The sequence below is a fragment of the Leopardus geoffroyi genome, chromosome B4 (genome assembly GCF_018350155.1).
Source record: "Leopardus geoffroyi isolate Oge1 chromosome B4, O.geoffroyi_Oge1_pat1.0, whole genome shotgun sequence".
In the NCBI taxonomy this organism is placed as follows: Eukaryota; Metazoa; Chordata; class Mammalia; order Carnivora; family Felidae; genus Leopardus; species Leopardus geoffroyi.
The window spans coordinates 23,590,094-23,609,585 of NC_059341.1; the positions used below are offsets into that span (position 1 = coordinate 23,590,094).

The 19,492-nt window shown below is 36.3% G+C and overlaps 1 protein-coding gene across 1 annotated transcript in view; it reads left to right on the top strand.

The window, feature by feature from the left end:
- GPR158 (G protein-coupled receptor 158) overlaps window positions 1-19,492 on the top strand; it is a 426,697-nt gene that overhangs the window by 287,546 nt on the left and 119,659 nt on the right. Inside the window, exon 5 of the mRNA XM_045462585.1 lies at window positions 1,807-1,875. Coding sequence (XP_045318541.1) covers window positions 1,807-1,875 — 69 coding nt within the window. The remainder of the gene's footprint in view (window positions 1-1,806; window positions 1,876-19,492) is intronic.

Genomic DNA, 19,492 nt, shown 5'->3' on the forward strand with positions numbered 1-19,492 from the left:
TTGGTTATGGAACTACTTTTTGGAGTTCCAATTAATAATTTGAAATTATAGCCTCCTCTGCTCAGCCAGGAGCTAGGCAGTGAAGGGCTATGAAGATTGCTCAACATTACCAAATGAAAAGGAAACAGGTTATTTACTGTAAGAATATATGCACCACTACCACTGCTATGTGGTAATAATGGTCGTAACATAGCTAAGAAACTACTGGCCCTAAAAATAAGAAAAAAAACTCTTGGGTTCTCGACCTCCACTTTTAGCTTTTCTGGGGCCATTTGGATCCCAAGCATGAAAAAAAAAATGACTGCTACTTATATCTCTTTCTGTGAATTTCAAATTAATCATCCTGGTGCTGTTTTTTACTTTGAAGAGTGCATACCTACTTACTAAGTATCAGGCATAATAGTAGCCATTATGTATACTTCATATTTTATTAAACTCAGATTTAATAAGGTTAAGATTAGGATACACATTTTATGGGTGAAGACATTGATGTTCAAGGTTGCCTAACTCACAGGGATTATTTCATAATTCAAACTGAGATGAAGATAACTCCAATGTCTGTCCTTTCCGTTAAGCTTTGCAACTTCTTTTCCTATCCTTTTTTTTAAAAAAAAAAATATTGCATTGATTGTTTTATAAGCAGTCTTGTATAATGTTTTGGACTCTCACTCTTAGTGTCATCTTTTTGTAAAGTTTAAAAAATAGTACTCATAATTAGGTATTTATGTAATTTGCAATCTTAGAAATTCTACCAACCAAAACCCACTTAAAGTCTTGCTGATAGAAATTTTCTTTTCACTTAAAAGCATCTGGTAGCTAAAATAAAGACCAATAGTGAGAAGCCACTTGAATAATCAAGTCTGTTCACTGTCTAAACTTGTTTCTCCATTGCAAATTCTTAGATTAATGAAAGCCTTGAGTTCTTTGAGGGATTACATAAAGTATTCCTCTGTGTCTAACAATGTCCTAGCAGCAGTGTTTTGAAGAGATATTATAATTTCCTGTTTCTGACTGTCATTTATCTGACATTGTTTTTTTTTTTGTTTTTTTTTTTTTTTGTTTTTTTTTTTTTAATTTTTTTTTTTCAACGTTTATTTTATTTTTGGGACAGAGAGAGACAGAGCATGAACGGGGGAGGGGCAGAGAGAGAGGGAGACACAGAATCGGAAACAGGCTCCAGGCTCTGAGCCATCAGCCCAGAGCCCGACGCGGGGCTCGAACCCACGGACCGCGAGATCGTGACCTGGCTGAAGTCGGACGCTTAACTGTGACTGCGCCACCCAGGCGCCCCCTGACATTGTTTTAATGGAATGGACTCTTGTGGCTTGGGTTTTCAACTTCTTTTTGTTGTTGCAAAATCTGTTGCTACTACTTCAAATTATTTCCCTGTGAAGATACTATGTTTGCACCACGTATAATTTTGTATATATTTCACGTTGCATTTAGTGATTGATGTTTCAGAAATACAAGCAAGATATTTTGTGTCTGTGTATTTCTTGGATTGAAAGCATCTTCTAGTGTTCTCAGCTGCTCAGTTTGTTCATGGATTAAAATTTTAGGGCACAAAATTCCATAAAGCCACTGGCAATATCATTAAATCCACCACCACCTTTATAGTGAGTCTTTTCGCATGTTTCAGTTAAGGTCTCTTGTCTGAAATACTAGCCATTTTTCATTCACTGGTTGAGGCATTGTCACAATAGGTAAGCTCTTCCATTGCTAGGAATGTAAATTAACAATGCCTTTTTCTTTTTTCTTTCTTTCTTTCTTTCTTTCTTTCTTTCTTTCTTTCTTTCTTTCTTTTAGAGCATCAGGGCATCGGGCCTTATTCTGTTGGAAACAATTCTTTTTGGGTCTCTGCTTCTATATTTTCCGGTAAGTAACATAATTGTATTTTAAAAATAGCCATTTATTTTATTTTGCTCAGGCAGTAATATAAATATAAATGAGTAATGTATTATATATGTAAACAGTTATATATATCATATATGCATACATATATATCATATATATCACATGTATATATGTACACATATATACATATATATGATATATATGATATATATAACTGTTAACACATATATTACTAGTTTATAATTCTTTATATACACACTAGTTTATATACACACATACATATATATAAATACATATATATGTATATATGATATATATAACTATTCACGTATATATAATATATGATATATATAACTGTTCACATATATAATGTTACTTGCTTATATGTATATGTTTATATACACATATCTTTATATTTATATAATAAATAAAGTGTAAAGTGGAGCTAATCATACTTTTATTCTGAAATTTGTGAGTATGGGGTTAACTGCTTAAGTGAGCTAACTTGTCAAGGTATGATTGGTATGTATGCTTACCATAAACATATAAATATTGGTTTTCTTCTTCTTCCCCCTCTACTTGAATCAAACCATGAGACATACCAAAAACTTCGTGCTGAAAAATTCTAAATGGTTACATAGAAAAATAAACAAAATGAATGTATGTGTGGTATTGGTGGCATAGATAATCCTAGTAGACTCTTCCTATCACAATAGTAACCTGTCTGTAACCAGAAGGTAAGTACCGATTTTACTAATTCAGTTCAACCAACTTGTATTCAGCAGTTACTACATGTCAAGTACTATGCTAATCGGGGAATATTTTGTGAGTGACAAAAATTTGATTTCTTCTCTCAGGAAGCTTACAATGTATAGAATGAGATGAGTAAGTATAGACAATTATAATTGAAAAAAAAAAAAAAACAACTAAGGTGCTGTGGAGGCAGGATGCTGTGGAGACACTTGGAAGAGACAACTAACCAGGTCTAGGGAATAAAATATCACTTGACTGAGATCTGAAAGATCAGTAGAAGTTAGAGAAGGAAAAGGTAGGGCTTCTATGGCATCATGTTCTTTTTGGTTTTCCTCTTACCTTACTAACTGCTGCATTTCAGCCTAATTTGCTCATTCTTCATCTTCTTTCCTACCTCTTGATACTTGAGTGCCTCAGAGTTCAGTCCTCATAGAGCTTTTCATAGTCTACATGCTCCCTTGGTGATCTCATCTAGCCTCAAAGTATTTAAAAATACTATTTATAGGGGCGCCTGGGTGGCACAGTCGGTTAAGCGTCCGACTTCAGCCAGGTCACGATCTCGCGGTCCGTGGGTTCGAGCCCCGCGTCAGGCTCTGGGCTGATCGCTCAGAGCCTGGAGCCTGTTTCCGATTCTGTGTCTCCCTCTCTCTCCGACCCTCCCCTGTTCATGCTCTGTCTCTCTCTGTCCCAAAAATAAATAAACATTGAAAAAAAATTAAAAAAAAATACTATTTATATACAATGACTCTCAAGTTTATATCTCTAGCTTAAACCTTTCCCCTGAGCTCCAAACTCATATTCAACTGCTTACTCTGCAATACATTTGAGGGTCTACCAGAATTCCCTATCATGCTCTGAACTGAGATACTTGATCTCTCTCACCCCCAAAGTCAGTCTCCCTATCTCCATTGATGACAACTCTCTCCCTCTCATTACTCAGGCTAAAACTTTGGAGTCATTCTTGACAACTTTATTTTTCTTACATCCATCAGAAATCCTTCAAAACATACCAAGAACCCAGCTACTCCCCCGTCTCAGTCACTGCTGCCATCCTGGTGTCTAAACCACTATCAGTCTCTTCCAGATTTTTGTAATAGTCTCTCCCTGGTCTCTATGAGTCCCCATTTTACTTAAAGTAGAAGCCAAAATCCTTGGAATGGGCAACAAATTATAACATTGCCTGCTCCATTATCCCATTTTTTTTATCCTCTGCCTTCACTCAGTGTTTATAAGGGTTCTTAATCTATTCAGGTTTTCTACTTCTTGAATTATATTTCCTCTTAAGATAGAATTTATTTGGGTATAATCATTTTAATTTTTCCATGAAATCATCTCTTTTACTGAAGTTGTCTGATTTACTAGCATGGAGTTATGCACAGTAATTAATAGAAGCAATATAATATAAAGAGTCTTTATCATGCCTGGGACTGTAAATGGCAAGTTGTACATGGTAACATTTTGTCTTCCCTGTAGAACTACCAGAAAGATGTTTAACCAAAGTTATAGAATCACCCAATTAGGACTAAAAGACTGAAATGACTTCACTAATCTGAATAAAAATTATCTGAGTATCTGCAGCTGCAGTCACCGTCATCTTTTTCCTAAACCTCTGCTATTTTAAAATACATTTTCTATCCAGTAGCCAGAGGAATATTTTAAAATATAACATCTAATTTTTCACTACTTTGATAGCTAGCTTCCCACTGTTCTTACAATAAAGATCAAAACCCTTGATACGGTTTATGATGTGTATAGTGTGGTGCTTGCCCACCTCCTCAGCCTCATCCAATACCATTTATCTTCTCACTTTCTGCACCCAGCTACTCTGACCTTCTTTCAGTTTATAAATGATACATAATCTCTCTCATGGTAGGTATAATAATAGCTACCCCAAAATGGCCACCATCCTGAACCTATAAATATGTTACTTTATGTGGAAAATGGGAATTCGCAGATGTGGTTAAATAAAGGACTAAATAAAGATAAGGAGATTATCCTGGATTATCTAGATGGGCCCAAGGGTCCTCAATGATAATGAGAAGCAGAAGAGAGAGAACCAAGATGGTATCATGAAAAATGATTGGACTGGCTATTGCTGACTTTGAAGATGGATAAAAGAAGCCACAAGCCAAGGGATGCAGACAGCCTCTAGAAGCTGGAAAAGGCAAGGAAATAGATCCTTCCCTAGAGCCTCTTGAAGAATACCTTGATTTTATCCCTGTAAGATCCGTTTTGGACTTCTGGCTTCCAGACCTGTAAGATAATGAATCTGTAGTGCTTTGGCAGGGGGGAGTTTAAATGTTTGTTCATTTTTGAGAGAGAGAAAAAGATAGTGTGAGCAGCGAGGGACAGAGAGAGTGGGAGACAGAGGATCTGAAGCAGGATCCATGCTGAGAGAGAGCCGGGTGTGTGATATTGGGCTTCAATTCACAAACTGCAAGATCATGACCGGAGCCAAAGTCAGACACTTAAGCGACGGAGCCACCCAGATGCCCCAAATCTGTATTGTTTTAAGCCACTGAGTTTGTGGTAATATGTTATAGCAGCAATAAGAAACTAATATGCCTCTTGTCCTAGGATGTTTTTCCTTCAATTTTGAAGAGTCTTCTCTTCCTTCCCCTACCTCCATCTCACCACTTCTTCTGCCTAATTAACAACTAGTCATTCTTCAGATTTCTGCTTCTTACTTTTTTTAGGAAAGCTTTCCTTGACCCCCCAATCAGAGTCAAATTCCTTACAATAATTTCTCATGAAATCCCACTGTCTTTCTTGACAACCCCCATTTCAGTTTGTAAGTGTACATTCACAAGTGCAATTAATTGATTAATGTAATTTTCCTGTGCAAACTCTAGTTCTTTGAGAACAAGGAGATGCTACATTTACTTTGCTCACAACCCAGAACCTGTCACCATATCTGAAGCACAGTATATATGCAATGAATGAATGAAAAAGATTATACTTGGATGAATTTAGAACTGTACCCTAAACTAGTGGCTATTGTCCTACTGAAGTAACTTCCAAATAGAATCTGCTTGATTGTGGAGGACTAAGAATGATAATCCTTATTAATATTACTTTAGTGCTAACAGTCAGTAAAAAAACTTTTTAGGGATACCTGGGTGGCTCAGTCACTTAAGCATCCAATCCTTGATTTCAGCTGAGGTCATGATCTCAGGGTCATGGGATTGTGCCCCATGTTGGGCTTTGTGCTCAGGAGCCTGCTTAAGACACTCTCTCTCCTTCTCCCTCTGCCCCTCCTCCCTCTCACTCACACATGTGTGCATGCTCACTCGCTCTCTCAAAAACAAAAACCAAAACCAAAAGCATTCTTTAATGTTATTTTGAGATGTTAGCATAATTTGGCTTTATTTTTATTTATAAGGTTCATATTTATTCAAATGAAGTGGTTGTATTACTGAGCATAGGCCTGAAATCTATAAAGGAATTTTAAAGCCTCTTCAATGAATGAAGTACTTTATGAAGCAAGGACATTTGAAAGAATAGTAAATTTTAGGCTAATAAATGTTCAAAGGAGTTATTAAAGACCCTTTCATTGACTGGGATACAATTTTGAAAGACATCTGATGGACCCATACCTATTGATGATTATCAGATACAGAGAAAAAGAAGGGAGAAGAATGGACATTTATAAGGAATATAGGGGTGCCTGGGTGGCTCAGTTGGTTGAGCATCATCAGACTTCAGCTCAGGTCATGTCTCACAGTTCCTGAGTTCGAGCCCCACCTCAGGCTCTCTGCTCTCAATGCGGAGCCATTTTGGATCCTCTGTCCCTCTCTCTCACTGTCCCTCCCCTGCTTGCACACATGACCTCTCTCTCTCTCTCAAAAATAAATAAACATTTTTAAAAAGGAAATATAATGATAGCACTTCTGCTTGATAATTTTAATATGCCTGGGACAGAATAACAGAAAAGAAGACTTACCAAACAAATAGTGTCCAACAGAAACATTACAATACCTCATCGTATTGACTTCGCGCTTAATTAGCTATCTATTTCATCTTCTATAACATGTATTTTTCTGTAAGTTCCCCAGTTTACATTGGGAGATATTAATGTATAGTTCCCAAGTTTATACTGTGTGCCTTGTGGTTTCAAATAAGTTAGTGTTCATGCTCTGAAGACAGAATGGGTCAGGTTACTAAATGAACGTTTGGATAGAACATAAGACACAGGGAAAAAAAGGAGATTAAAATATACTATTGATTGAGTCTAGAAAGGAAAGTAATTTTGTTTTAGGTAAAAGAATTGGAGAGATGATGTATCGGAAATTGATAGTAAAGGTGTTTTGGTTTTTTTTTTCCTACATGGGGTGTGTATATGTGCATGGATGCACATGCATAAATCATTCTTGACAAGAGAAGTAACTTGCTTATTGGGCCAGGGCTCTTTGACTTCTCTGTGTTTTACAGAAATGAAGTTTATAACTTCTGGCTAGACTTTTTGATTCAGTAAATCTAGTATAGCCCAAAGGTCTAATCATTTGATGATATAAATGTGACCTATACTTTTCCTATTTGTTAAATACCTTACCTACTTTCTCTGTTCCTGGTGTGGTCTCTACCAGAATTGCTCATGAAAGTTTTGAAGAGAGTTATAGTTTATTGTTCTTTTTTTTAAGTGTGCTTGAATAAAGGAGAGTTGTTTTCAGCAATGGGTAACTCCATGGAAGGAAGCTTTGGGTATTCACTGCTCTGCCGAGTTGTTATGCAATGAGCCTTTTCTTCTTTTATGCTGCATATTGTTGTTCAGATTTGCAAGAATTAAGGTTATTTTTGCCTTTTCTAAGCAATCTTAGACTACAGACGATTTCATAACAATGCTTATATTGGGAAGTCCAAATTAGAGATTATCATCACTGTGCAGATGAGGACAAACCAAAATCTGACTAAATTTAGCACTGTTATAATTGGATAGCAGAGAGCAAAAGCATTTAAAACATTTTCTTACAGATTCTCAAAAGAGACTCATGATTTGAAGTCCATATATTTGTGAACAAATGATTAGTCTTCATAATCACCTAAAAACTCCAATACAATTTCTAGAGGAAAGAAAAAAAGAACTTTTAAAAATCAACTAAAGTATATTTAACCTATTAAATTACATAAAAATGACATTTTACCAATTGGTAAAACATAATAAGTGATATGGAGTCTCGAAGTTCATTTTTGACTTGAGTAAACCAACAGTTTCAGCTAATAAGGTGAATTTTTTCTGGTAACCTTGATTAGCTATTTGGTTGGCTGATGTGCCTTTTTATAAAGAACACTCATACTTGTATAAATAAATACTAATTTTCACGTTGTTTCCCTACCCGACCCCAGGCCCTATAATAAAGAGCTAAAAAATATTAGGAAAGGAAGAAATATCAGATACAACTTAGTCTTTATTCAACCTATATTTTGCAAATGAAAGGACAGGCTGACAGAAACTATAACTTATCCAACTAAGTAGTGAGAGAGCCCAGAATAGAATCTAGTCTCCTGACTCCTTTCACTCTGTGATGCTACCTGTGGTAGCGGGTGTGAATATGTGGTTGAGATCACATTAGACCAGGTAATCAAGGACACCCATGTTCTACCTTCTGATCAGTCACCTTTCCATATTAGGTCTCCAAGGAAATAAAAGGCAAGAAGATAAAACAGGGAACCAATTTAAAATAGCTTAAGTGCTGGCTGTAAGAACCCATGTAAAACTCCTGTGAGCTTGGATGGACCATGTTATTGAACCATATGAACTTTCTGATTCTGAGACATTTGACTTACAAAAATGGCTACTTTATATTTAACCTGGCAAATAACCCTATAGACCATGTCAGTTTGGTTTCAGTGGCACAGGACCTAAGAGGGTTCAAAGATTGCTTTTTTAATTGATCACCCCAAAGACTAAAACTAAAACTCAGATTTTGTTTTCCTTCTAGTATAAAGTACACACAACATTCAAAAGCAGAGGGAAAACAAGACAGTATTGCTCTGAGCATAGAGCTTCAAAGGAGGGAAATAAAGGAGAGACAGTTGAAATCAGGGAGGGAGAGTGAGAATGTGATCATGGGAATATATAGCTAGAGCAGCTGAGCATATTGTTGTTGTTAGTATTATTATTATTTCCATTATTATTTATTTTAAAGCTCAAATTAACCTAAATAAGGCCAGTGAGAGCCCCTTGAAGCTGGCTCCTGCATTCTTTCCATATTACCCAATTATTCTGAGCCCTTTCCTCCATTATAGCGCAACAGAAAGTACTTTCCCTAGCCCAGCCCTGGAATCAGCCTTTTCACCAAGGAGCCCTGGTTGTTTTTAGGGAGAAATGTTAGCAATTCAGTACTGAGACAGATTCAGTTCCATTGTGACAAACATAGGGTACCAAGTTCCCAATTTTACAGCTAGGCCAGTGTTTCTCAAACCTCAGTTATCTAGAGGCTTTTGTAAGGAGATTTCTCCTCAGCTCAAAAATTCCATCTTTAAAACACAGTTTTTTAAGCTTATGTAGACTGCATCTTACTTGCTGTCATTTAGATCCATTTGGATGGATACCAGAGCGAAAGGGAAAAAGTAAATTGGAAAGAAAGTTAAATATTCATGAGCATAGCAGTACTATCAAGAAAACAGTAGTATGGGGATAGTTGTTTCATGCCAAGGTAGCTTGAAGAGTATGGGAATAGAAGACTCTTATTTATTTATTTATTTATCTTGAGAGAGAGAGAGCGAGAGAGAGAGAGAGAGAGAGTGTGTGCACAGACCTGAGCTGAAATCAAGAGTCTGACAGTTAACCAACTGAGCCACTTCTTCGGGGAATAGAAGATTCTTAATCCCAAACTGCTAGTAAATTCCAGGAATATTGGTTAAAAATGTGGAGATTAAAAGACAAAAACTAGACCACCTCCTTCAAGGGAGCTGGAAGAGTTTGACACTAAGACACTTTGTTCTCTCTTTTTCTTAAGTTTATTTATTTATTTTGAGAGAGAGAGAGGGAGCTGGGGAGGGGCAGAGAGAGGGAGAGAGAGAATCCCAAGCATGCTTTGCACTGTCAGCACAGAGCTCACTGTGGGGCTCGAACTTACGAACCTATAAAATCATGACCTGAGCAGATATCAAGAGTCCAACACTTAACCGACTGAGCCACCCAGGCGCCCATTTTGTTTTCTTTTATAGGATAGGTTAGAGGAATCGAAGACATGGTTATAAATGTCTTGGAATTCTCTGTGGTTCCATTTATCCACTTGTTCCTGTACACTTCCCTCAGCCTACCAGAGAGAAGACTGATAGTTGGTAGGTGTGGTCATCTACTTACAAAAGTCGGTAATTAATAATCTTCCTTTAGCTGAAAGAGTTTTAATAAACTGAGAGCCTTAAATCATTGAGAATTGGACCCCTGGCTTTAGTTTGTCAGTGAAAAAGCAACAGTGTTTAAATTTTTGCTAAAATAAATACCAATTAGACTGTATTCTTCTTAAAAAATACTCTGTTGTTTTCGTGAAATATACTACCATTGTTTGCAAACTAAGCACAAAGAAAAAGTCACAACCAAACACAACCAAAGTTCATTATCATTCAGAAATAATCACAATGTACATTTGATCATTTAAGACATCTGTGTATACACATTTATACATTGAAATAGAAAATGGGTGAATGGTGGAAATCAGGATACACATATATGACATTTTTCATAGAAACTTAATTGTAATGTTTATTGTTTTAACCCAAAAACTGAAGTGAAACTAAAGATATTACTGAGCTTTAGATAAATGAATCTTCACAGCAAACATTATTAGTCCTAATAGGTTTCTAAAGTTAAAAAAGACTACAAAATGTTTTAAAAGTTGGGTTAATTCTTTTTCACTTATCTATATGTTTCAACTTTAAATAGTGTCACTTGACTTAAGCTGGGACAGCTAAGAAATCAAATTTAAATACAGTTCCTTTTGCCTCTTCCTTCCACTTTTTGATTTTTGTTAGTTAATAATCTTTGAATTGTCAGCATTTATAACATGCATATAATATGCAGTTTTAAAACTATTATCCACATACTTGTTTGGTCTTAGGTCTTTATTAAATAGATTTAATATTTTCCACTAATGTTTGTAACCTGGCTTTTCATTACTCAGTTCTTTATTTTAATTTGTCCCTTGGTTTTCATTAATAGGTTTTTCATGAAGGAAAAGCTCTATAGTTCTTGAATTTTTATATGCTTGAGAATCTCTACCTAGTGTCCTTATACATGAAGAACAACTTGCTTGAGTATAAAAATTTCAAGACACACTTTGTATTGCTCAGAACTTTACATCCATCATCTGAATATTTACAGCTCTTGAAATAGCCTGATTTCTCCCTCCTGTGGATGACTTAATATTTCTGCCTACGTGCCAATAAGTCATTCTTCAGTTTTGCAATTAAATAAACTAGAAATTGCCTTGAAATTTATCATTCTGTGTTATTTATTGTTTCTTGGATCATAGTTTTTCTTTTCAATATATAGATGTAAGACCTCTTCTATTCCTGGAATTTAAATATATATACATTTAACTTGTTCCTTCTTCAGGAACAGGAATTATGTATACATTGGGTTTTCTTTTCCTTTGGTATCTATAAGTGTTTCTAGTCACCTGTATATTTTTGCTGTTTTCTATTTTGCCCTGTGTGTTTCTTTTTTTTTTTTTTTTTATGTCTATTTAATTCTGAGAGAGAGAGAGACAGACAGAGCATGATCAGGGGAGGGGCAGAGAGAGAGAGACAGAGAGACAGAGGCAGAGGCAGAGGCAGAATCTAAAGCAGGTTCTAGGCTTCGAGCTGTCAACACAGAGACTGACACAGGGCTCGAACCCACGAACCCTGAGAGCATGACCTGAGCTGAAGTCTGACACTTAACCAACTGAGCCACCCTCAGACGCCCCTGCTTTGTGTATTTCCATCAAACCTTTATTCTGTGACCTTTATGCTATTCTCAGGTGTGTTTATTCTGCTTGAATGGATTCTAATATTCTTTTAACCTCTCCACTGTTATTTTCATTTTCACTTTCTCAGTTCTTCTCCAGCTTTCTTGGAGCAATTGTATCGCTTTCTCTGTTTTTCTTATCTCTTCTTTGATTCTATTGTCTCTTTCTTTAAGATTCTTTATCAGAAGGAACATATTTTTTGTAATTTCTCTGAAGCTGTGAGAATTAATTTGAACTTGTGCCAATATTCTTGGGTAACGTCACTTTTGTTGTCCATTCTTCATATGCCTTTTTCTCCATTATTTAAACAAAGAGTATGTATGTGCTGGTTCCTTTCTGATTTTGTGTGTGTGTGTGTGTGTGTGTGTGTGTGTGTGTGCACGCGCGTGTGGTACTTCTTTTTTATTGTGGTAAAATATACATAAATATAAACTTACCATTTTAATCATTTTAATGTACAATTAAGTGGCATTAAGTACATTCACAGTGTTTTGCAGTTGTTACCACTATTTCCAGAACTTTTTCATCATCCCAAGTTAAATTTGTCCTTTTATGCCTGGCTTATTTCACTTAACGAAATATTTTCAGGGTTCATCCATGTTGTAGCATAAGTCAGAATTTCATTCCTTTTTATAGCTGAATAATATTCCATTGTATGTATAATACCACACTTTATTTACCATTTATCTGTTGATAGACATTGGTTGTTGCTACCTTTTGACTATTATAAATAATGCTACTATGAACATTGGCGTGTAAGTATCCGGGGCCCATCTTTCAGTGTTTTGGGTATATACCTAGGAGTGAAATTGCTGGATCATATGGTAATTCAATTCTTAAGAAACTGCCAAGCAATTTTCTAAAGCAGCTGCAGCAGTTTATATTCCTACCAGCAACTCATGAGGACCAGTTTCTCTACGTACTTACCAACACTTGTTACTTTCTGTTTTTTTTTTCTTTTTAATAGCCATACTAACGGGTATGAAATGGTATCTCATTGTGGTTTTGACTTGCTACTTTTCATATTTGAAGAAAGCAGTTTTTATAGGTAGCTATTTTATGAAGAATTAAATGGAGAGCAACAGAAGGAATAGATTGAAGCAGGCTACTTTTATTTTGAGATCACATGAAGCCACAAATTTAGGTTATACTATAATCTGAGGCTTCGTGTTCCTCTTTTACCACACTTTTTTAGCTCTGGATAATTTCCTTGGCTAGTGTGCTACTTAGGTACATCAACAAAGATGACATCTCCAAATCTCTCTCTCCAATCTGGGAAGACACTATGTTTCTATAGGAAAATTCACCAGTTCCCTTTTGGCCCTCCTTTGCCAAATATTCATTCTTCAGTGAATAGATCTGTTATAATTATACTTTTAAATTGTAAGCCTTTGAAGAGTAGGACCCTGTCTGCTGCATCTACTTCCTTTATCGCACATTGAAAATTGTTGAGTTTCAACATAATTCTAACTAAAGCAACTGACACACATGCACATACACCTATATAATTGTGTGCCTGTATATCTCTGTCTATCTCTGAGTTCCCTAGAGAGAGGTAGGAAGGAATCTAGACCAAAATAGAGGCTTTAATCCTAGCTTACAAAGTCTTACGTGACCTGGCCCCACTCTCTTTGACTTCATACTCCCCTCCTCTCTGCCTCCCTCACTCTGCTGCAACAGTACTGGTTTTGATGTTCTTCCTTGAGTAGGTCTGGCATGCACCTACCCTCACAGCCTTGACATTGGCTGTTTCTTTTTCCTGGAGCAGTCTTAACTGCTTAAGTTAACTTAACCCACATATATCCCTGGGTAACTCCCCATCTTCTTTAAATCTTTGCTCAAATGTCAAGCCTTCATTGAAAGGAAGTTAAGGAACTTGTTATTTTATAATACACAGGGAGAGGTTAACTCAAAAATTAGGACATTAAAGTGAGAATAAACCACCACAATTGCAGAGAATCTCCAATGGAACCAAATGGAAACAGATTCAGCGGTGATGTGGAGGCAGAAATGTCACAGTTTGGCAGTAGACTAAGCACATAATAAATTATCCTGAAAATGCCTTAATAGCAACAAATAAGGAGATGCTTGCTCTGGCAATGATAGAGATTTTGACAGTCAGATGGGTTGAGTCAAAAGATAAGAAATTGTACCTCTGCATCAATGTCATAGCTAGCATGTTATAGCTGTCTAGTAAGAAAAAAATTATAAAAAAGGGTAAAGTATCAGTTTATTTCTAACTCCCTTGCTAGAATTTTTGGGATAATGTCTTTGCCCATGGGAAAAAGCACAGCAGAAACTCATTTTGTCTCTTTATCAATGGTTATTATTTCTCCTCTGATTATAAAAATGTATCTTAAATTTTCCTGTGCGGGCCCAAGACACATATGTAATTAACTATTTCTGAAATTTGGTAGTTTATTTTCAGTTAATAAAAAAGCCAACAAATGTATACTTTAGGGTTAGATATTAAATGTGAACCTGTGATTTAAGATAACTTTAATAGTCTCTGGAAAACATTCTCATATTAACAAACTACCAATACTGTGATGTCTAAGTTTTTCTCTGTAGCCTTATGCATGAATAATTTGACATAAGAAGGTAAAAATACACTTAAAGATGTTTAATAGATAATTCAGAAAATAGTTACAAACAGAAAAATAGTTGCTAGACATGACATTAGCAATGTGTCTTAAAAAATAGTTTCCCCTTCAAAGCTATTATAGGAAACAGTTGTGGAAGACTTAGAAACATCATTTAAAAGAGTAGCAAGTATTTTTTTTTTTTTAAATGACAAGGAGATGACGCTTTGACATGGCAAATCATACCTTAAATGTCAGGGACTACAAAGTGTCACTGAAGAGTCACAATTCAATAAAGCAGATTTATTACTTAAAATAGCAAAACAGGAAAAAATATCAAGACATAATACTTACATAGAATCATATTAACAAAAACCTAACCTCAGAGCAGTCTCAGGCTGATATAAGTGTGATTGAAGAAATCATTTGGACCCATAGCTTCAATTAGAAAGGTCAGTGTGAACTTCTGGGATAAAGAACAGATTGCTTTCCTAAAACGTATCAGAAAATATGTCAATTTATATATTTATTTCAGTAATACATTTACCTAAAATGTATTAATTATTAATCATTATTATAATTATATTAATATAAATTATTTAAAGGAAAGGTAATTTATGATCAAATGTGTATAAATTTCCATTATTTGTCTCTCCATGAGTATTCCAAAATGAAATTTATTTTGAATGCCATCTCTAGGCTTCAGCAATAATATAAATATGATTAACTGAAACATAGACATGTTCAGATGACATTTTCATCCAAAACTTACTTTAAACTTAACTTTGACTTTCTTCATTCTTCACACTTTAATTTCTATATGGAAGTGTCCACTTTTCATCATACTTACAGAAATGTGGGAAAAAACACTTGTCCTGATCTTGATTCTTGTCCATTTCACGTCAGTCATGCCACTGAGTCCGCATGTGACCTAACACAGCCTGCATACAAGTGCTGTTGTTTATTGTGAAGAGGGTAGGAGAGGCTTTGCTGATTATATGGATTCTTTCAAAGCAGTTGCACATTTCGCCTTCCAGTATAAAGCACAGCATTTCGTCAGATGCTCTAACGTAAAAGATGCTCTAAAAAAAGAAGAGGTTAAGCGCATATGGCATATGCCCCTACTTACGGAGTCACAGTGAACATCTCATATGAAGGCTTTGAGATCTGCTCTATCTTGCTCAATGTTATTACCTCCTTTTCCACATAATACCTATGAAAATATTTGTAATTAATAATATAAATCCTATAATGTATGCCTTAAAGAATACATGTTAAAAATCTCATAATGTTGTCTAAGTGTGATTCCATTTATACAGAGTGAAATTGTGTGTGTGTGTCTGTGTGTATAATATGAGCATATGAGGTAAACCTTAAGAAAGCAGGAAAATGACAAACACAAAATCCAGGATGATGGTTGCTGGAGAAGGGGGGGAAAAGCATGGGATCAAAGAGGAAGAGGGGCATAAAGGAAGCTTGTAGTCAATAGTAATATTCTCTTTCTTAAACAGAGTGGTGGATAAATGGGTATGGTCATCTATTCTCTCCCTATATAAAACCACGAGAGATAGATTATAGGTAGGTGGGTAGAGAGAGAGATGGATGGATATGCCATGATGGTTGGAGGTGCAGAGGATGAAGAGGATCCAGTAAAGGAGACTGGGAATAACCTAGCCGGGAAGTACGAGTAGGATCAATTGAATATACACATTATGTCTAAAGAAAGGCAGAGACAAGAGTGATTAATTCCTTTGGATGCTGCTGATTAGTCTTCTAAAATGAGGAACAAGAATTGGCTCCTGAATTTGGAATGTTGAGGTGGTACTGACTAGACCTGTTTCAGAACAGAGGTGAGTGATAAATGGAGAAGATTAAATGGAGACGGCAAGTAAAACCCTCTTTCTACAAGTTTTACAGTAAAGAGTAGAGAATTGGAGTACTGAAGGAAGTTGTAGGTCAAGAGACTTTTTTTCTTAAATGAGCTAAATTACATTCTTGCAGAGCTATGGGATGATCCCATAGAGATGGAAAATGATGGTGCAGGAGAGAAGTGAATATTGTCATAAAGGAAGCCCTTAAATAGTCCTTAAATACGGTATCCAATAAGTGGAGAGTTTGAACTTAGATCAGAACACATCTAGTTCACTCATTGTGTTGGTAAAAAAAAAAAAAAAAAAAAAAAGGAGGTACTAAGACTTCTCTTTATAAATACCAAATGAAAGCCAGGGGTCAGGGCAAACATTAGAACTTGGGTCCTCTCTGAGAATGTGTAAATTTTGGCTGTTTCTCTCATTTTCCTGTTGTTCAGGACTTCGCACTAGATTCAGACAGTATCTCAGTGCAGTTGGTTGGGAGCCCTTATGAATAAACTGCAACTTTCTAATAATTGACAGTGGTTTTTCAGATTTGGGGATAACTATTCCACAGTATACAGTGGTCTGGATCATGTATCTCCTCCAAACAATTGTGCGTTCTATGGCCAAATGACTGTCTCTGATAGAATAGTGACTAAGATGATGATTACTATCCTTCAAGTCCTAGTCCGTCCAGATTCAGGCACGCTTGTGTCCGTGTATTCTTCAGACACTGTCACCGTACCAGTCATACAGTCACTTGGGCTATTTCTGCCATCATAAAGCAAATGAAAGATTTGATAATTACCTACTCTGGACAGACAGTACAGATCTTCAGGACTAACACTGAATTGATCTGTGATATAAGCTCAGACAGAATTTTAATTAAAAAATTTAAGCTACAAAAATGGATTACACACCTAATAACCTAGACTTTTTGGCAACTGTTGACAATATCGAGTAGTACTGGAATTATTTTTCCTTCACTTGGTCAACATTTTGCCCTTTTATTTCACCTTCTTGTCCTACTCTGTTTAAATAGAATGTTGAAAGTCAAAGTTGAATGCTCAATGTTGGCAAATTGTACAATTTTCAGGTAATGTTTAAATGGCATTTTTTTTTCACCTTGGGAATCTTGGCTTCAAGGAAGTCTCACTTTTCACTTTCAGTGTCTTCTCAGTTTTTCCTTAGAAAAATATATTTTATTTCTGCCCCTTTGCATTTGAAAGAAATGAAGCCATGATTCCGTCCTGAAAAAAAGTCAAATGGTGATGTTCTGAAAACATTGAGAAATGAAGTCCTGCCTTCAGAGTCCTGGACTTCAGGGAGGAGGTGCAAAAAGAGAAAGGGGTGCTTGGGTAGTTCAGTCAGTTGTGCGTCCAACTCTTGATTTCAACTCAGGTCATGATCCCAGGGCCATGGGATCGAGCCCCACATGGGGCTCCATGCTGAGCTTGGGACCTGCTTAAGATTCTCTCTCCATTTGCCCCTCTCTCCTTCTCACTCTCTCTCTCTCTCAAATAAAAAAAAAAATTAAGAGAAAGGGAGAGAAGAAGGAGATTATCTCTCTCATTAACACTGTTAATGAATTTAGGGAAAAAGTACTACAGAATAAGTATTACACCATCATTTCTCTACTGCAGTATCGCTGTATTATGTGTGGTTTTAGAGTTGAGTTCCTGTGTTTCCCTCTCCATTATAAACAACAAGGTAATGATATGAGAGCTGACATTTATTTTGTGATTCTCCATATCAATGTCTGAAGTACTTTGTATGTGTTATCTTATATCTTATACATCTTCGCCTTCTCTAATGTGTAACATAATTGCTGGCATATAGTAAGAATCCAATGAATATTTTTCTAGTTTCCTGTAAACAAGGCATTAGATATGCCAACAATGCAGAGCATCTGCATAATAAAAAGGTTGCTACCTGGTATTATGATATAAAAAGCTCTGATAAAACCCTGTTATAGAACCCTGTCTTCATGGTTGACATGCTAACAAAATTAGCATTGTTACTTAACTTTAATTGCTATAACTTAAGTTAAGTTATAGCAGTTGTTTCCTGATAAATTTAATATACTAGCTGGTAAACACCTTATCTCTTGTATACTTATCTGATCAATATTAGGCTTTATAGTATAGTGGTGAAGAGCATGGACTGTGGAGCCACTGTAACTGACACTTATTAGCTGTGTGACCTTAGTTAGTCATTTAAGCTCTCTGGACCTCCATTGCCCTATCTGTAAAATGGGGATTATAAACTTACGGTTGGATGATTTTATGCATGCAAATGCTTACAATAGTGCCTGGTGCAATTATGAGATGTGTAAGTATTAGTTAACAAAGTAGCATATCCTAAAGTAGGAGTTCTCTGACTTTACAAGCATCAGAATCATCAAGGGCTTGTTAAACCCCAGATTGCTGAGCCCCACTGATTCAGTAATCTAGGTTACGGTCAGAAAGTTTGCATTTCAGGGGCGCTTGGGTGGCGCAGTCGGTTAAGCATCCGACTTCAGCCAGGTCACGATCTCGCGGTCCGTGAGTTCGAGCCCCGCGTCGGGCTCTGGGCTGATGGCTCAGAGCCTGGAGCCTGTTTCCGATTCTGTGTCTCCCTCTCTCTCTGCCCCTCCCCCGTTCATGCTCTGTCTCTCTCTGTCCCAAAAATAAATAAACGTTGAAAAAAAAAAAAAAAGAAAGTTTGCATTTCAAATAAGTTCCGAAGGGATGCTGGTAACTACTGGTCCATGGTCATTGAACCACACTCTGAAAACCGTTGGCCTTTAGCAATGCATTTCAAACTATGTGTGGTGAATGAGTGAATGTTTTTAACTCATTTGTTAGTTTTGCATTGTGTCAATCTGTCATAGACAAAGTGTTTGGTAAAATACAGTAAATATTAATTACCAGGAAAGTGAAATGAATAGTTATTTTTGGAGTTTTCCAGCTGATCTCATTATCAGATAAATGGGAATTTTCTGTCTACACCCTCAAAAAGGGAGAGAATTCATATAGCAAATAAAGTGAATTGTGTGCACTTATGTTTCATGTTAGGCACTTAGTCCCTTCTGGTATTTTAGCAATCCTTTCTTTTACTCTCTTTAAAATTTTTTTTTTTCTATTTTTTATTTTAGAGAAAGGGGGAGAAAGAGGGAGAGAGAGAGGGAGAGAGTGAGCGAGAGCAAGCACGAGTGGAGGAGAGGTGCAGAGGGAGAGAGAGAGAGTCTTAAGCTCCATGCTCAGCATGGAGCCCAACGTGGGTTGGGATCATGAGCTCAGCCGAAATCAAGAGTTGGACACTCAACCAACTGAGCCACCTGAGCACCCCTATGCTCTTTTAAATGGAGACCAAAACAACTGGAGAGTGTGATGCTGAATGAAATAAGCCATACAGAGAAAGACAGATACCATATGTTTTCACTCTTATGTGGATCCTGAGAAACTTAACAGAAACCCATGGGGGAGGGGAAGGAAAAAAAAAAAGAGGTTAGAGT